General features: G+C 44.8%; 1 protein-coding gene across 1 annotated transcript in view; it reads left to right on the top strand.

Annotated features, from left to right (window-relative positions):
- LOC119390211 (PAX-interacting protein 1-like) overlaps positions 1-20,168 on the top strand; it is a gene marked incomplete at its 3' end in the record, with an annotated part of 44,466 nt that overhangs the window by 13,474 nt on the left and 10,824 nt on the right. The window contains 7 exon segments of the mRNA XM_049415225.1: positions 3,194-3,448; positions 4,211-4,490; positions 4,687-4,808; positions 10,118-10,441; positions 15,927-16,089; positions 17,323-17,414; positions 19,297-19,392. Coding sequence (XP_049271182.1) covers positions 3,194-3,448; positions 4,211-4,490; positions 4,687-4,808; positions 10,118-10,441; positions 15,927-16,089; positions 17,323-17,414; positions 19,297-19,392 — 1,332 coding nt within the window.

The following is a 20,168-nucleotide window of genomic DNA, read 5'->3' as shown; positions in this document are numbered from 1 at the left end:
TATAACGAAGCAAATGAAGAACAGTCTTGTCATAGCTACAGTGTTACAAATAAACGTTTATAACGAATTTTCGGATATAACGAAGTTATTTTCGTGGCAGGTGCTACTTTGTTATAATGAGGTTTGAGTGTATTACTTCTTGGAATAAACCCAAGACGTGATCGTGAAGGATCATGTGGCGATAGTGTTGCCAAAAATGCAAAAACATGCTTCCCTGGTGTGTGTGCATGTAGTATTTTACGTGTAGGGCCTGCTTTTGTTACTCCATTACAGTTACTTTAATGAAAAAGGAGGGAAACATCCATAATGCACAGGAACTACACAAACACCACATATATACAAAGCGACTAACTACAGTCGAGCCCGACTATATCGAACCCGTTTATATCAAATTATCCCGTATATCGAACAATTTCTAAACACGGTAAATTTACATTGAGAATATATAGCAAAAGTTACTGTTACATCGAACGAAAATAGCAACGACAACCGATGTATCAAACTCGATGTGCCTCAGCAAGTTGGCTTTCCCTCGCGGTGGCGGGGAAAACTGCCGGCGCCACCCTAGAAAAAGTGGTTTAGACCCAGTTGTGCATGGGCGAACACCCCCCTGCAAGAAATGATCCTGGCCCGCTCGCAGCGCTTACAGCCAATCAGAGGCCGTTGTGCTTTCTCCGAGGTACAGAGGCGGTAGAAGTGAGCGCCATTTTTTCTTTCTTTATGCTTGTGTGCCTGCTGCTGCCTGTTTTCCTCGAGTCCTCATTCAGCGTGGTCCGTGCTGGTGGTGTTGCCTGTTGGTGCTCTGTGAACCTTCGTGTCGGCAGGGAGCTTAAGATCGACTTGCTCGGAGCTCTTTCTATGTTGAGTAGATCGTGGGCAGATGTCACGAAGGAGACGATCCAGAACTGCTTTAGGCGTGCCGGCTTCCGCATGCCGGGAGCTATCGACGGATCGACATTCGACGAGTTTGTCAGTGCGGACGATGATGTCGCCATCATGGGTGAGCTACAAGATGACTACGTTGCAGACGTCGTGCTGACCACGAGCCAAAGCGACAACAATAAGGAAATTGACGATGGCCCATTGCCTACATCCTCCGAAGTGATTAGTGCACTTGCGTTGGTCTGGCGCTATTGCGTGAATGTGGAAGGTTGCAGCCTCAGCTGCTCCGACTCTTTGGACAACGTGGAGGCGTGTGTGCTGTCGCAGGCAGCGAAGTCGTTGACACAGAAGAAAATCCAGGACTATTTTGTTCCAAAGCAGGGCACACAAGTAAGCCACCATATTAATAAAGTACTTTTCTTATTGTTATGTGTCTTTGTGTCAAAATCCTATAGCGGGCCTATATCGAATTATGCCATATATCGAACTAATAAACTTTTTTGGCGAGTTCGATATACCCGGGTTCGACTGTAGTATAAATGATTCTCAGTTCTGTGTACAGTCAACATCCGGTTTTTCGGACTCCCTAGGGACCGCAATATCGTCCGAAAAAACGGATTATATGCTTTTTTATTCCGCTCAAGCGGTCGAATCGCCACAGCCACGTCCGAAGTAGCTTTAATGTCTCCCAGTACAATTATCAGGCATTTTGGTGCGCGCCCAGTCGCTCGCAAATACATTCGGTACCTGCCGCGAACCACGCTTAACGGCATGCCAACCGCCACTTGCAAGTTTGCATCTCGTGATGAGCGCCGCTGATACCAGCAAAGCACAGGATAGATTACGGCTCTCTCGCATAGAGCATTTGGAAACGATGACGTGGAACACAAAGACTGAGGCGGGAGAGCGGACGACTCGTCTGGCTTTCCCCTATGCATGTGTGCACGTAAACGATGCATACACACATCGCCGAATCTCCGACGACACAGCATTTGCTGCCGTGCGAAGCCGATCGTTTCTAGTTGTGTGCAGCACATCGCCAACTAAGCTGACACCGTCATTATACTGTTGCTGTATCGTACGCACGCATTTATCATGAAAGTGTTCGTGATGCGCACTTTGTTCCTGACCGCACACGGGCACGGCAATGGCGAACTGGTTTCGTCCGTGAAGGCAACGCGTCCGTGCGGCGCACTTAGCGGTCTTGCACAAAGAGGCAGCATGAATGGCGGCGCGGTGCGTTTGGGTTCTCGCCTATTAAATGCGTGCAGTATGCATACAACTGCGCTAGGTCACATGCACTACCGGGCAGTTAACTGAAGATGCTTATTGTAAGCGTTGTCAGCGATTAAGCCGTACTGGTGCGTTTGCCAGCTGCCGCCATCACGCCTCGTGCATTCCGCTGCTTATCCGTAAAGACATCGCCGCATGGCGCCGTGATAGTGGCCCCTTTGAATTTCTGGTCTGCTTCACCCCATAATGCTTTGGCATTGCGGCAAAGCTGACTTTCGGTCTCTGCTACTGTCGCGAACAGATCGACTCTCGAAAGCGTTGGTTTAAACCGACGAGATGATAGACGCGGCAGAGGCGGGGGTTTCAAATAATGCCTTTCGAACCTGCAATTTGGGCAGAAAGTCCAAAAAATCGGATGCGGAAGAGTTTCAGCGTCCGAAATTTTGTGCATTTTAATACATTGACGACTATGGGACTGGTGACGGTGCTGCGGAAGCGTCCGAATTTTCGAGCATGTCCGGAAAATTGGGTGTCCGAAAAATCGGCAGTTGACTGTAAGTACAGTACTAACCACTAAGGCGGTTTCATTAATCCTCCGCTGTGCCCCCAGTTTCGCTCTCAGAAACTTTAAAGACATTTTAGAGATTTCTGTAATGGACTCACACTTTCTGTGTAGAACTTTGCAACCGAGCTGTCTTTGCATCTATGCTGCTATAAAGAAGCCTTTTTCTTACATTGCATAAAAATTCTTTTTACAATGGAATCAAACAGCACTTTCATCAGGACAAAGTGAGGACAACAGGCGGTGCTGTCAGAAGACGAAGGGACAGTAGAAAAGTGCCCGGAAGTGTGCCGGACTAGGCTACTTGTGGTACATTATTAGGATGGAATTGAACACTGCTTCAGATCCAACAAAATCTCTGTCGTCCTCACTTTGCTTTGTCTGAAGCGCTGTTCGATTCCATCCTAATAATGTACCAACCAGCCTTGTCCAGCACACTTTTAAAGTTTTGTCGCACTTGGTCCTGTTTAGCTGGTGCTGTTTTAACGAGGGTCTGCCCTGGTTATTTCCTCGCAGCAGATGCAGTGGGCCAACTTCCAGCAACAGCAGCAGAGGAAGACTCCCGAGGGCGGTGTTCCCGCCTCATTGTCGCAGCCACAGCCAGCAGTCCAGTGGCGACCGACCGCAGTGCCTGCCGGCAGTGACGAGCTGAAGGCAAAGGTACCTCAGGGTCTCACCGGGCAGCCTCCGGTGCGTCCCGAGGGCGGCTTGCATCCCCAGCAGCAGCAGCAGGCGGCTCTCTGGCAACAACAGCAGCTGCAGCTCCACAAGGTAACATCTCTACAGTAGACTCTCAATAATTCAAGCTCTGATAATTCAATCTTTTGGTTAATTCAAGCAAACTTAAAATTTTTGGTTGGCCCACTGTGTTTTCGGTGCATTTTAAAGCTGCTTAATTCAAGCTACTTCATTGGATAAGTTCAGTTGAATCTTCTTTTTTGCTTGTGCCTGAAAATGTCTGCTGCCTTAAGCACCTTTAGCTGAAGATTTGTGCTGTTATATCACTAAATAAAGCCACATGGCTGCCTATAAAGTGGCCAAACTACCCAAACCGCACGCACCAACAATCACTAGTCAACTGAGGAAGAAAGAAAAAAAAAATGAGATGGTCTGGCCTTGGTCTATCACAAAAGTACACCAGTGTACTTCCGCTGCAGTACAGTAGTGGCGTGCGGAAAAGCGTACTAAGATTGCGAAGGGGCTACCAGTTGTCACGGGGCACAGCACATTTTGTTTCATAATTACACGTGCACGCGCTGTGTAATAACAAGTACCAGTATGGTCGCTCGCATCTTTGACGTTACTGTGGCCCTAAGAAATGAAACGTCACAAGTTGGTATGTTGCCCTGAGTCATATCTATGAGAACTTCTGATAATTCAAACAATATCCTGGGGTCCCCTCGAGTTTGAATTATCGAGAGCCTACTGTACTGTGAAACCAAGTAGCACCAACTTCCATCTTGACAGCACCTGTCGTCCATGAAAGGATGCTTCATTTTGCAGCTTTGTGAGTTACGTATCAATCAAATGCAGGCACAACTTCAACAGCAGCAGCAGCAGCAGCAACAGCAGCCTGCACCTGTTGGGGGAGGAGAGCCAGCACCTTCGAACAACACTGCAAGCCAGGGTGTGCCCACCCTGCAGCACCAGCTGCAGTGGCAGCAGATGCGTCAGGCTGAACTTCAGCGCAGACAGCAAAATCTTCTCCAGGAGCGGCAGATGCTTCAGCAGCAACAGCAGGCTCAGCAGGGGCCCCAGCAGCCACAGCAGCAACCTTACCTGGTCCAGCGACCACCTCCGCCTCAGTATCCTGGTAAGCAAGTGTGGCACTTTTGCCTTCCACTGTACTCTAGGACAACTTTCAAAGTTTCAAATAAAGAACCTGTGATCATAAAATTGACGAATATTGTGTTCTCAGAATAATTTGTCATTCTAAACTGGCCGACTCAATGCTTAATTATTTTTTTTTTTTCTACCTTTTAACTTCTGTGGTTACTGTGCAATCGTAGGCGTAGGCATGCCGGGACCTCGAGAGCAGCTCGCAGCAGTGGGTGTTGCAAGGCCGCCGCAGGCTGCAGCCGGAATGGTGCAGTTCCAGCAGCAACAGCAGCAGCCACTAGTTCAGCAGCAGGTTAGCGCACGTTGATACGCTCTTTGTCGAGTTTGCGCAAGGCCGCAGTTGTCACGAGAGCTTAGTAGCCGCACAGTCTTGATCAACTCACGTATGTGTCTTGTTATTGTGACCCCTCTTGATTTGAAAGGATAGGTGAAGAAATCATGCTCAACTCTGTGTATCCCGAACTTGTCACACGAAAGCATGAAAACTTACTGCTGTCTGCATGGTAAGCAATATCGGTACGAACGGAACCACGAATTGCCCGAGCTGACATCTTACTCAGTGAGTTCAGCGTGCCAGGGCATCTTCAACAAGCACCGTCAGCAGTTAAAGTGCCAGCCTTCTCTTCTTTATTTTCATGCTTTGCCTTGATAAGGTGCCAGGCCAAGGCCAGCAAGACATTTCCACATATTGGATTGCCAGTTATGGCTGCCAGTAAATTCAATGGCTTATACAGTCCCCACACATGCTACCCCAGGGGTATTCTGGCACCCACTTTCCGTTCCTTTTAAGGTATGTGGATGGATCGACTCACAAAACCGTTGGTTCGAACCTACGAGATGATAGATGCGGCAGAGATGGGGCTTTAATTAATGCCGTTTCGGACCTGAAACTTAGGCAGAAAGTTCGAAAAATCGGATGCCAAACATTTTCGTGTTCAAAATTTTAGTTGTTCTTATACATAGACATCTGTAGGCCAGATTAGGAACTCCGGACTAGAAGAGAGCTCGCCCTTGTCCGCCATATCAGTTGGTCCTCCACAGAAGTTGAAGGAGGTGGAGAGGTCTTTTCCTTTCACGTGTAAAATGTTGTCAACACCACATTGGTTGCACGAAATCATGTAAATAAATAGAATTCGGCCTCTGCATTGCCTCATTCTTGATAAGACACCACCCCTCCCGTGCTTTACCAACCTAGGAGCCACTGTCACGACACAGTGCGGCGATGTCTTTACGGACATCGCTGCAACACGGCTTAATCACTGACAACCCTTCTCATAAGCATCTTCAGCTAACTGCTCAGTAGTATATACTAGAGCTGTGTGAATAGCAAAATTTTCGGTGCGAAGCGAATTCGAATATTAAAGTGCGAGTGCGAATCGAATCGAATATTTTTAAAATATTTCTCGAATATTTCTAGAATATTTTTCGAATACTTCGAAGCGAAATTGCAGAAAAAGAAGTTAGAGAGGATTCCTAAGCATATTCTTATGAGGTAGCAACACGAAAGTGTTTCTTTTTGCTAGGTTGATGAAGCACTGGCGGGGTGGTGTTTCATAGTTGTCTTACCAAGAATGAAGCAATGTAGAGGCCGAATTCTATTTATGTACATGATTTGGTGCAACCAAAGTGTTGCCGACAACACTTTACACGTAATAGGCAAAGATGCCATTTCCTCAGCCTCTCCTCCTCTTTCAACTTCTGTGGAAGCCCAACTGATGTGGCGGACAAGGGTGTGCTCCCTTCAAGTCCGGAGTTGCAAATCTGTCTCGTAGACGTCGATATACAATAACATCTGAAATTTCGGATGCTAAAAACCTTCGGCTTCCGATTTTTTCGGACTTCCTGCCCAAATTTCAGGTCCAAAACAGCATTAATAAAGCCCCCAACTCTGCCACATCTTTTATCTCCATGTTGGAACCAGCATTTTTTTTTTAGTCAATACATTTGCGACCGTAGGGGAGCTTGAAAGGCCGGTTTGCCGCAATACGGGGGTGTGATGAGGTGAAGCATATTGAAAATCTGGAGACAACTTTCAATCTGATGTTGACCGTCTCTTGGCTAAGCTCGACTGTAACGGAGCTTGAAAGGCAGCTTTGCCGCAATACGGAGGTGTGATGAGGTGAAGCATATTGAAAATGTAGGGACCACTTTCAATGGGACGTTGACCGTCTCTTAGCTAAGTTCGACCGCAACGGAGCTTGAAAGGCAGCTTTGCCGCAATACGAGTGTAATGAGGTGAAGCATACTAAAAATCTGAAGGGGTCGCTTTCAATCGGATGTTGACTGTATTTGTCTTTGGGAAGTTCGAATAGTTCGAATAGTAAAATTCCAGTGCAAATCGAATCGAATAGGAAACACTATTCGAAAAATATTCGAAATTTCGAATATTCGCACACCCCTAATTATATCCTTGTTTCATTATGTACCATGTTGTTATACAGTGCAGTCCACTTATAACGATATCCAGGTGCCAAGGAAATCCCATCGTTATAACCGATAATTGTTATAAGCGGGTTGAGAAAAGAAAGACCTGGGTAGGCTTAACCGCGTCGTAGAAGTCGTCGCTCTGACCGCTGTTCGCTGCACGTATACACGCAACGATCGCCTCATCACTGAGGCACTCGGGCGTTTCCACAACGTCGTCTGCATGAAGAAATTCGTCAAGACCCGATGCATCTTCGTTAAGCGCCGACCACAATTCCGGCATCCCTCAATGGGACACCGAGATGTCTGCCATGACATTTTGACATCCTGTCCACGGCGAAATGTAAAACAGAGGCAGTTGTGGAGAAAGACAGTCAGAACACTGCGCACACAACAGGCGAGTGAGCGAGCGAGCGGTGCGAGCCAATGTCGGTGCAACCGGGCGTGTGGGCGAGGCCAAAGTGGTGGCTTGAGGAGTGAAATATGGTAGGAAAGTCCCTCTTCCTCTCGCTTTCTCGTTAGCGGCGCAGTCGACTCGTTTTCTGAGGGGGTGGACGGGGTGCGAGTCGCATTGTGGCGCAGGCCGTTGGCGCGGTCAGCGCGGAGAGCCATTTTCTTCGCGCGCTGTAGCCGGATTCATTCGGTATATCCAATGTCACCGCACTAAAGCATCATAATAAGTGGTTTATTTTACCATAGAAAACATACAAAACTGGACGGTGCCATCGTTTTTCATTGTTATATCCAATATATTGTTATAACCGGTATCGTTATAAGTAGACTCGACTGTACTGAGGTTCAAGTGTGTTCGCACATCCCTAATTGTCCTAGAGTATTGTAGTGTAATAAGTGCCTCTGAGGCCTAATTGAGTTCTGTTTCTTTTTTTCTGTGTTTTTGCAACTCTCTTCCCTCTGAGGCAGGTTCCTCCAACATTTTTCATTCCTGGCAGAAGTCTAGATCGATGGCGTGGCATTGCATTGGCTCGATGCTTGAAACATGCTACTCGCCGTAAGAAGGCACGAGAAGTCTGCACGACACCGTACTAAATGAAAATTTTCGACAATCTATTTAAACCATGACATAACAGTTATAAGAACAGTTTTTTTTTGCTGAAGGTCAAAATCGGTGAAAACAATAGCGATGGTTTAGCATTGAGCTGTAGCTCCTCGAACAGTGTTCTAAGCATACAGAGAGCATTGGGGGGGGGGGTGCCTTGTTGGTGCAACGCAGCACTGAAGGCAACAGCGTCCTTTCAGCTATTAAGAGTCTGACGATGCTGGCACGATACAGAATGTTGCCACTGCTGGCATTGCCCATCAGTGGTGCACCATTACAAAATAAAAAAAAATATTGAGCTTCTGTAGACTGTAGTGTGCTCTCCATTTCACTTGAGCCACTGTACACACCTTGGTGTGGTGCGCAGGCAGCTCAGTAGTATGTACTTGTTGCTGGGCTAGCCTGTTCGTACTGTCTTACGGACTTTCAATATTATGGCTGCTTAGTTCAAATTGACAAATAGGGGGGGAAGAGACCAGCTGTCTGCTAAACTTTCTAATGAGCTAAAGACCTTCAAACGCGTACTGCAGAACCTTTATCACACTTTCAATGAAGTAACTCTTCGAAGGGAAGAGGGCAAGTGGCGTGTCACTGATAAAGGACACCCCTAGTTTCATTATATGAAAGGCCTCTAATCATTCACGTGCAGCCACGTCCTTGGCTCTTTTCCAGGCTCCTTATTTGGTCTAGCTATGGCTTGCGCTGATATGCTTCAGTATGCTGGCATGCTTGCTCCTCTGCCATATGCAGCTTACATAGGTCTTGATGTGGTATAGTATAGTGGACACACATTGCCCCCTCCCCTCACCCATTTGTCGATTTGTGATCGACAAATCCAACGTCCTGACCACCCAACCACTTTGGTGTTTGTGTGTGCAGCGCCAGTGGACGGCAAGTGACAAACTCGTCACGTCCTTGTCAGTGGAATGCAAATAAATTTTGTTGCGTATTATTGATCGTAAGCATCCATGCAGCCATGATCCTCCATCACCATCTCAATGTCTGAACCCCTTCTGAAAAATATGTACCCCGGTTTGTACTTGCAGAATGCTATGGAAATCTTATTAGCAGCAGAAGTCTGTGATGACTGTGCAGGTTCTGCTGAGCATGCGGAGCAGCTTTACAGCACATTGTCATTGCTGTCATTTCTTGCACATGCGTCAGTGGAACAACTACGGCCAGCTAGCTGCTTCACTTTGCACGATGAAGCTGCACATCTCATTTTCAAAACTTTAGCACTGGGTCGACAAGTTGCCTCAATATCACATCTTCATTCAGCAATGCACTTCACACTGTGTTACTTACATAAGCAGGAGACACAATATGGATTCCAAGCACCATTTGTTAGTTAAGGGCATCCTATTCTTCACTTGGCAGAAAGTATGAAGCAGTTCAATGCAACCCTGCACACATACTTGACAGTATCTGGAGCAGTTGCTACCCATATCTTGAGCAGAGATGGTAGAACCCAGACCACTGTCTTCATTCCCAACGGTGGCATGATGTGAATGTGTACGGCTTTTGAGCGCTCATCTAGGGCCTTCATTGAGTGTGATGAAAATGTCTGGTTTGTCGAGCTTGCCAGTTCTGCACATTTCCTCTATACTAGCTTGCGCTCGTTACCACATTTGACGAAGTGCCCCGTAACTTCCTTTCTTTCAGCACCTTAAATGATAATCAAAGCTGTTGGGCTCGAAAGCTTAATGTCAAAGGATGAGCGCAGCTGCTGCATTAGAATGGTAGTTATGGCTTTCTACTAGTGAGCTTGAGCTCTCGTGCTCGACTCCTGGCTGTGGTGGCTGAACACTGATGGGGAAAGATGACGAGAGCATTTTTGTGTGCACCTGAAGATCCCCACCATGCCATTGTTAGTCTCAGAACCCTTCAAAACGTATCTGTCACAGCCGAGCTGTTGCTTTGGCGCGTTAAACCCCTAGAATAATTGAAGGTGTATCCCACTGGCGCAGTAGTGCACGGTTAGGGAGCTGCAGTGTATCGCATGCAGTGTTAACGCAGCGCAATTGTGCCGTGCACAAGTGCCTCGCGAGAGCACCATCCGTGTTGGCCGTCAGGCCCCAGTCCTCACATTGTCCCTTTCATCACCATGTCTGCTCTGTCAGGTGCCTTTTGTGGGTGGCCCACAGCCCCCAGTGGGGGGGTCTGCCGCGAACACAGCGGCAGCGGCTGCAGTAGCCGCGGCCACGCTGCAACAGCAGCAACAACAGCAAGCCGCAGCAGGCGGCAGGCAGCAGCAGCCGCAGCAGCGGCAGGTCCCAACCCCGCACAAGGTCACACCCAAGACCAAGACGGCTCTGGCCAACCTGCTTAACACGCGTCTCCAAGGCGTCGCCAGAGGACCCGGCGACTTGGCGGCCGACGCCCTGGGTCACGGCGTCGTGCGGCTTCCCACGCCAGGCAGCGAGGAGCAGCAGCAGCACATTAGGGTTGGTGCATGATTGGAGAGGCCACGTCCTCTTGGACTACTCACAGAAGTTGGACAAGCTGCATGTTTGTCGACTGAAGACGCATCGTGATGCAAGTTGTTCTAGGGTCCCTGTTTAGAAGTCAGGGACCTGCTCGCAAGTCACTCACGGAGCATCTTGACTGTGTTGTGTTTTTTTCTTTTAATGTGAGAGCATGCATAAAAAAAAACACACGAGCCACGTTTCGGCTGCAAGTACTAAACGCATGCTACGTCTTCTGCTACCAGATTCACGTTTCGTATCAGTGATCAGTAAGAGAGCGAGAGCATGGCATGCCAGAACGAGAATGCCTGCTTCAATTTCAATTGAAGGTGTTCTAGGCCTAAAGTTTTTCTCAATTCTGTTTCTTGATTTTTATTTATTTTTATCAAAGCGAAGGATAGGTCCTTATACACATTGTCATCAGCACCTTGTTAGACACAACATGCCTACTTTAACGAGAAGCACTTGTCCACTTATTGTGTGGCTGCTGTGAGCACCTTGGAATCGAGAACACAAGACCTTACATTATGTTTGCCAATTATTCCATTAGTTCACTATGTGGCATGGACAGAATGAGACAGAAAGTGAAGTGCAGCTTCTAAATCAAATTAAGAGGATGCCCAACATCGGGATGAATTAATGTGGAGGCCCACAGGGGCGAAGATGGCAGCAAATGGCGCACAGTTGCAGGAAGGCTTGGAATACCTGAGTCGCAAATGACAAAGCCCACGTCAACAATGTGCAGGGCTGAAGAGGCAGCAGTTGAAGGCCTTAGTGTAACTCAACGCGGCGCAGATAGCCAGCATGATGGGTGCATTCACTTGGACCCTGGGGATTGAAACTTCTAGGCAACAGAACCGCACAGAATGAAAAGTGCTTCAACTGAACGATATTTTTGTAGGAGACGAAGGTATTTCTCTGCAGAACTTTATTTCTTGCTTTGTAGGCTCTTTTTTTTTTTGTGATGTATGAATCGGGCTTAACAGCCCCATGGCAAATATGGCACCACGTCATGTCACCATTCTATCTGCCACATTTCTTTGTTCTTTTATCTTAATCTCCCACTGTTTAAAAAGTGATGCAAAAACAATTAGCCAAACTATCACTTTGTCTGTTTCGATAAGCACTGCCGAACTTATCTACTACTGTTTGAGAAACACTGGCTTAGGGTGTTGGCAGGAAAAAGTCAAACACATATGTGTATCAACTAACCACTTGTTCTTTATCAGCTGTTTAGAATGACAACCTTCTGCGTAATATTTTCTGGAACTTTTCCTAAAGTAACTCTTTGCCATTTAACAGTCTTATCAGTAAAATATGGCACGTAAATCCTGTACCTCTGCCTCTTCTGTTTAACCCAAAACAGATTGGTGTGCTGCCACATCTTCATGGTTTTGAATTTTATAGCTTACCTGTAAACTGTGTAAGTTCACCTTTCATTACTCTGAAAGACACATGGTATATCTGTGTACCACACTGCATAGATAATGCTGACATTGGGAGATGAGCAATAGGTTTTTGGCATGCCAGAAAAACAACAGCTGGTCATGTCACTTTCGATAATCCAAAGCAGGTTTTGTAAGGCTGCAGGCTGCAGCACCATGGCCCAGTAATTGTAGACTAGAATAAGAAAAGTTGCACTGCACTTAAAAATGAACAGAAAAGCTGGAACTATATATCTCTCATGGCTGTCTTGCAAATATTGCCCAAGAGCATCGCCACGCAGCAGTACTACAGTATATTTGAGGTTCAAACAAAACTCTTCTGCCTGTCGTGGACATTGACGAGTCTTGTCAGCATGGATGTTGCATTCGCATGAATATTGCATAATGCTATTCGTTGTGTGAGAAGGTAGCGCCACAGTTGTGTACCGCACATGTCCTTGATGTGTTTAGCTGAAGACCTGTCCCTAGTCTTGTGTGATTATTTCTTCAAAATCCTCAGCATGACACACTCCACTTTTGTTGTTGCTTTGTGATTGCCTCACGAAAGGTTATTCAGACATTGGGAGCCTACCTCATTTGCATGTTACACGAGACAGCTCGCTCTCATTGTGAGGTAGGCTAGCTCAGCCAGAGTCCATCTTTAATATGATAATTTTGTCTAAATAGTAGCCACTTCACTCTCGGGGCCCTAGTGACATTGAAGTGCACGGCGTAATATTGTACAGCTCACTGGCTAGCAGCATAGGTGAACAGGTAGTGTCCTGAGCTGCATGTCTTGCATGTCAAAAGACTTGATGTCTACATGCAAGTATTTTGACAGACTGTTCACAGTCTTTGTCAAAAAGTACACAGGCTGTATTGCCTGCGACCACCATACTGACCATGAGCAGGCAGTTCCTTTGGTGCACCAAAGGTTCCAGTGCACTGGGAAATGAAAAGAACTTTTAAGACGCTCACCATCCGAACATCTAAAAGTATCAACAGTGTCACGGGAACCTGGGACACGGCCTTGTGTGCATTCTATGAACAAATTAACGTTGGTGCCGTCACAATTGGTGGAGACCCCCGTTCATGACATTTGTGTGAGGTTCAACAAGCCGCGTGTGGCAAAAATGCTCATTTGTTCATAGAACGTGTACGAGATAGGGCCCCTGAGCACATAACCATATTATATTATATGGTGAAAGCACAGAGTAGCTCGTGTACTTTTCAAGACGTCTGTACGTACTACTCTATACTATAGGTGTGCGCATGACTCTCTCGGTACTGCAAGTTAGTGCCCATGAAACAACTTGCCCCACAGTCTGTTCCCATAATCTGTGCATAAAAATATGATTAGCACGCACTGTACTTGTGCAAGGCTGGCCACATATAGGGGAAACGGATCATTAGTATTCAAGAGCTCAAAGCAAGTAATGTTGAGCGTAAAATTTGAAAAACAACTTTTTCATATATCGATACCATTATTAGATGTTGTACAAGGCACATTCCTGCTGTGAAGTAGAATAAATATAGGTGTTTCCCCTAAATGTGGTCGACTCTGTACACATTGCATGAGATATACTAGTTTGCTGTGGTTATGTGTAGTTTGGAAAGTGCGTTGTAGCCGTGTCCTGCTTGCAACAACACCTCGTTAAACTAAGCACCTCCCGAATTTTTGTCGTAGCAGCATATGCATGAAATGCGTAACATGACGCTCGACTGCTACAGACACCCGTGTATATGTGTTTCACAGAATGATTGCAAATACTGTTTGTATGGCACTAATGCACATTTTAATTGCGTGAAAATGCGCACATTATTGAAGTCCACAATGGAATGCTGTTCTGTTACTGATCCTTTTTTTTTAATTGCACTTGTTTCACCGATGGTCTTGTGACCTTTGTTTGAAGTCTCTCTTGCACGTTCTATTTGCACTCACATTGCACGAAACATTTTGCACTGCTCAAGGGGGCAGTGTCAGAGGCAGCCTTCCACATTGTTTGGCTGGTGATTTTCTTGCATGAACTTGATGCAGTCAATACTAACTGCATCGTGCTGAGAGGGAAAAAAATACGCAAGTCAAGGACATATGATCTTCTTGGTTTAATCACTGCATTGTGCGAATATAGTCGTAACAATTGGTGATACGCATTTTAAATTTATTTCACAATGTGGTCGAAGTTGTATGTCCGTATGGAGCATGTCTGAGTGATGTGATTTTGTACAGTATGAGCTAGCATTCATTGAAATGTCTTTACGATGTGTGGTAAGAAACATTTGCCCGAATAATGATAAGAAATAGTGTACATGTCTCAACAAATAAGACTTGTTAAAACATTAGTAATTTCCCTCAAGATTGTTCATTGTGAACTGGGGCCCCATCACATCTTTAAGGGATTCTCCCAAGCATTAAGTAGAACTTGCGCCAATCGTACTGATTGGTGATCAGTCGTGGTGATCGTACGTGTTAAGCAGTTGGGTTGTTTTTGTGTCAGGGAAGTTTTAGCATTCGGAATCAATTTTCTTTTCACACGTATTTCGATACCTTACGTTCCGTTACATAGTTCTAAGTACACACATGCACATGAAAAGCTTCTGTACCACGCTGGAATGATTGTTCAAGAAAATTGACACCTAAGCATGTGAATGTAACGTGTGACTGATTTTACTGTGCACAGTATTTAACCATGCATGTTTGCATCTTGTGTTTTGCACCACTTACCTTGGAATCATTGGGATTTCAGGACCAAAATATTACTGGTTACACGAAAGGACGGAGCAGTCCACTTATGCAACACTTTTCACAAAACCCTATTATCTGATTGTTGTATCTTTGCACATCCTTCTGTCTAGATAGATGCCAAGTGCATTAATTATGTTATTACAGTAGAAAAACGTAGGCACTGCTGCTGTTTGTTGTTGAATAGTTAGGTTGTGTAAGTGAACTGCTCTGTGTTTCGCATCGGCTTTTTAAAAAAATGTCTTATTTGGCATGCAATACACTCTTGGTGTGACAAGTAACAAGCAGTGTTCTCTCATTACTGTTCCTTGACGTAATGTATAACACGATTACAACATGAACAATGTCTGTTTTCTTTTCTCTCTCTCTTTTTTTTTGATCTTTTTTCTTTGCTGTGATACTGGGTGAAATACTAACTAGCCTGCCTTTGTGTCTTGGAACAATGATGTTCTCAGTAGGGCAGCAGTTGGCTATGGTGTGTTCAGTTATTCTTGGTTCTTGGCATCCCTTCTAACATCCAAGGTCTGAACTCGCAGCTCAAAAACACTATGGATGGCTTGTTCGGGATCTACCACATCACGCTAAATCCTGCGTGCTCGGTCTTAAGATTTGAATATGTTTGTTTTGTCTAAAAAACTTGTTGTTTTGAGCTTCTCTATATTGTTTTATTTTTGTTTTGTTTGTTGTTTTCATAACACCCAATTTAGTGACACCCGTTGTAGCAGACATCTTGGGCTGTAATGTTTCGGTAGCCTCAAGCTCCTTTCTGGTCCAAATATTTTGAAATGCACAGAAAATCATATTATGTTCTTGATGGCGGGGAAAAAAAACAAATTTCTCCTGGAGTTTTTGACAATGAGTCAAAGGATGTATATATTTTTTAATGAACTGCCAGAAGAGTCTATAGATTGTAAGGAAGCAGCATGTTGGTTCTTCAGGCGTCTTAGTTCATGATCGTAATGGCGTGAAAAATGGCCAGAGATTGTTTGCAGACTGTTTTTGTGCCATCCAGGGTGAATAAATTGCACGAAGCAGCAGACCCCAAAAATTATACGTAGAGAATGTCCATATTTTGTGGGACACGAAGTGAATAAAATTATGTAGATTAGTGAGCATTGCCAACACTATTGTTTCTAAAAATAGCTCCGTTTGTTTTCGTTGATATCAGATTATCATTCCTACAAGGATCATCGGGCCAGATTACCACTAGAGAAAGTTACGATGACATTTTACCGAGCATTTCTTAGTAATATACGTTGCGTCAGGTTTTATCTGTTTTTCTTGCCTGCTTCGTCAGGAGGGCCCCATGATGAACCCAGCGTACCGGTCAGTTCGTGCTCCTGTACCACCACCAGCTCAGCATTTGGCCAACGATACAAGAAACTTTGGTACAGAAGTTCCCGTGAATGCCAACGCCCCGGTTGAACTTCATTTCTACGGACACGATCCGAGAACCCAAGGTACGCTCTTGCTTCCTGCATGGTGTTGGCTCGTACTTCTTTTGAGTAGCTCTTACCGGGAATTAATTTTGTGTCATTCCTATACACGACTGAACAAGCTTTCGCACTTACTGGGAAAGGTTTTGTAATAATGCAGTGTGAAGATAACATAGCGGAACAACGACAGCATTTATAATGGCATTGGATGGCATTTTGCCACTGGGTTTTCATCATGAGACCTTACAGCATTTGTCCTATCATGTATTTGCTTTGTCTTTAGCAGGTTCTTGAATTAACTTTGTAATGCCACAGTTTTGGGCATGCTGTCAACATTTTATACATTGAAACATGTCAATAAGCATGCTAGGTGTGTGTGTGGTGTGTGTGTGTGTGTGTGTGTGTGTGTGTGTGTGCGTGTGTGTGTGTGTGTGTGTGTGTGTGTGTGTGTGTGTGTGAGCTGTTTTATACAAAGTTTTGTCTCCACTAGCTGCTAATTTAGGCCTAATGCTTTCTAGGCAGGATCAGCAACCACTTAGGCTTAGCTAAGCCTACAGCTTTATGTTTAAAACTCAGTCAAATACTGATCTTGTTTATGAGTCCCTCATGTCGTGGTATTAGAATGTAAAACTCCAGAATTTAAGGGGGGGGGTATTTAGTGGCATTTAAAGGGGCCCTTCAACACCTTTTCAAGTAATCGTCTAATGGCTTCATTAAAAGAGCATATTGCCTCACGAATTGACTGCCGCAAAAATTTTTAGAATCCGTCAAGTATAAGCGGAGTTACAGAGATTTGCCACACGCTTCAAGTGCTTTCTCTCTCCTCTCGTACCAGTGAACACGCTGAAAGCTACGCAGGGAGGGGATGACAAGGGAGCGAGAAGATGCGGGCCTTCGTCAGCACACGTCATGACCTGGAGCACTTTCTTTTCATTTTTTCTGCGAGCGTGCGGTCATATGGCGGTATCCCGTGGCTGCCATGGTAGCTATGCAGGTCGCGACGCTCAAATCAGCCAATGACCGTGGACTTGGGTATATGGCGCAGTAATTTAGGTATCTGGCATCATTTGTAGGGAGACGAGGGAACGATTTCTAGCTGACTTTGAGAATTAGTTGCAAATTCCAGGCTGCATGCCACGCTGTAATGCTTGGCTCGCGTGTTCTCAGGATCCTCAGCTACCGATCGGCAGCGTTTTCTGACTATGCTGAAAAAGCGTTGTAGGGCCCCTTTAAAGCAACCGTCCCACTTCTTTCCAGTGCCTACGGAAATGTGCCTGGTGGGTTGTGTATTCTGCATCGTGGATTACGACCGCCTCTACGAATCGTCGGAGATATTGAAGTGGAAAAAGGTGAGTTGATGTCAAGTGCTGCAGTTGTAGTACTTCTGAACCCCCAACTGAGTCACTGAACGCACAAAGTTGCGCGATTGAGGCACGGACAGAATGGAGGCACGATTAAACTCACGAAGTGCAAACTTACAGCAGTTTTATTTCGAAAATTCTGTCACCTTTTGTAATGTGTTTGAACAGTGCATAATAGCCAGGAGCAAAAATGAAATGACGTGTTTGAGAACAGAAGCACAAAGCACCTCTAAATTAGGAGAGGTGCACCAGCAAGCCGTCCGTCGCCTTGTCTGTAAAAGAGATTGCGCTTATGAGTGGTAGTGACAGTCAGTCAGTCAATGAACTTTATTTGAACACATGCAATGTTAACTCTCGAGACATGCGTAGTTTGTAGGCTTGCGCGAATATTCGAGCACTTCGAATATTCGAACGAATATTACAGTATTCGAATTCACTTCGATTCAAATTTAAATTATTGGAAATTTCGAAGTATTTGAAATGAACGAATAGGTGTATATTAGTCCGCATGTAACCCCCCCCCCCCCCCGGTAAAGGTGGTTTCACTGCAGTGGAAGGGTGCTATGCCGTGAATACACCTTTCCAGGGGAAATCCGCACAGACGCAAAGACCCACTTTAAGGTTAAATGAACATAAACATCGATTCATCATTTTTGAAGTATAGAAACTTGTTATACTGGCTTATATGCTTTAAGTATAATAAATTTTAAAACGTAATGTATTTTACAGGTTATCGCTAGCATTCTACCGAAAGTGAAATTCTGCTGCTATTCAAAGTTGCTTCCACTTCCTTAGAACCAAAAAGAATGAAATTTGTATATGCCTTGTTTGAATAAAAAAAGAATATTGTGCAGGTTAGTTAGTTCATGACAAATATGCTCATTTTTCTTTCCAATATGTGATATAAGCTATGCGAATTCGATTCGAAATTATTTGACCAAATCACTATTCCCTTCGAACCTAAAGTTTGCTATTCGCACAAGCCTAGTAGTTTGTTGTGAGCGTGTGTATAAAAAGGTCACGGAAGTTTTGAAATAAAAGTGTAAGTTTGCGCTTCGTGTGTCTAATCCACTGGCATAGCCATGGGGGTTGTGAAAGGCGGGGGCGGGATGTTCACATCCCCGTCCTCCATCCTCCCGAAAAAATTTCTGGCTACACTACTGGTGTAATCGTGTCACCCTTCTGTCCTAGTCTCAATTGCACAACTCTATGTGTTCTAATGGCAAACCAACAGGTGCCAATTGCAACATCAGTCACTGACCAACTTCTCACAGGTCCTTATTAATTATTTGGGCCTTCCAATTGTTACAGCTGCAATTGGGACATGAAACCAATCAATAATCAGCACTGAAAATTTCTATTATGTAACAGTGCATTGCTTAATTTTTAGGTGCATTTGTACATCTTAGGTGCATTTGTACATTTTTGTGTGCATTTGTACATCTACGGATGTAATTGAACTCATTTACAACGATAAAGTCCTTAGGTGTTGCTGAGTGCTTTAAAATTCCTTCACTTTTGCGTTTGGATAAACTTGGTTAGCTTAATTTTTAAATGTGACCACGAAGTTTAATCAAAAGAGTCTAATTTTATTAGTATATTTTGTCATGGCTCGCGGCTGCCGTTAGTGCAAAAAGGGCTAGCAGTCAAGCTTTTTCTTTTTCTGTGCAATTTTGTACATAGTGCTTTAATACTAGAATGTAGTATGTTAGATTCTTGCAAGGCCTTGAAAACCGTTTAACTTATTTCAACAAAATCTGTTATGAACTGCGTTCTTAGACATGCTTTTGTCCTTGGATGTGGTTCTCATTTTTGTGCGGCACGTCAGGCTTCATGAATCCTTTTCCTCTGTCCTCGTTTGCCCACGTAGGTCATCATGCAGCGAGGTGGCGAAGTGGAGGAGATGTACAGCCCTCGTTGTACTCACGTCATCTGTGAGACGCAACGCAGCGCCGTTGTGCAACAGGTTTGTACTTGTTTTGTTGCTTATCGCTCTACGAGATAGCACTCTTTGGGGCACACCTCATCTGTAGAAAGATAACTGAACGTTCATTTGTTCGCCACTAGTGAGAAGTTCATTTAGCAAATTTTCACGTTGGGTTGGAACAGTATTCGACTTGGTTATTATTCTTACTCGATGTGTAAATTGCAGAGGCAGACTTCTCGTGAAGTCTGCTAAAACTTTGAGTCCATGCACGCACAGAGCTCATAGCTGTAGAACCGATAACTAGGCGTAAAATAAGGATAAGAGTGTCTTGAGTGCGTATGAAATTTGGAATTTTCTCCTTACTTTCGACAAAATTAGCATGCACACATCTGTGATTACAAGCAGGAAAAATAAAAGATAACAGAGATCGTAATGTAAAATTTTTGGCTGTTTGTACCTTTTAGAGAAGTTGAGATTTGAGAGCCACAATAAAGTGAAGTCACTGTCATAGTTTACCTGAGTATGCAGGACATGCTTCTAGAGCTTTTAATCATAAGATGTGACATGTTACATGGACGTGACAAGGAAAGCAAAACAACATGCCGCTCGTACCTTGTCGATGCTGTGTCATCTTCTGCATTCTGATCCTCTAGCATAGGTGTCAAAGCACTTTCAACCAAACGAAATGCAATGTAATACCAGCAGATCTCTGTTTGTTTCGTTGTTTGTAGGGCTCATTTGTTTCATTGTCTTCTTTTCTAGCAGCCAGAATGTGCATTTTTAAAAATTTAATCTTGTCTTTTTCTATATTAGTT

Source organism: Rhipicephalus sanguineus, chromosome 4, assembly GCF_013339695.2.
Source record: "Rhipicephalus sanguineus isolate Rsan-2018 chromosome 4, BIME_Rsan_1.4, whole genome shotgun sequence".
Lineage (NCBI taxonomy): Eukaryota > Metazoa > Arthropoda > Arachnida > Ixodida > Ixodidae > Rhipicephalus > Rhipicephalus sanguineus.
Note: the sequence above shows the minus strand (reverse complement) of the source record. Positions and strands in the feature narration are given on the sequence as shown.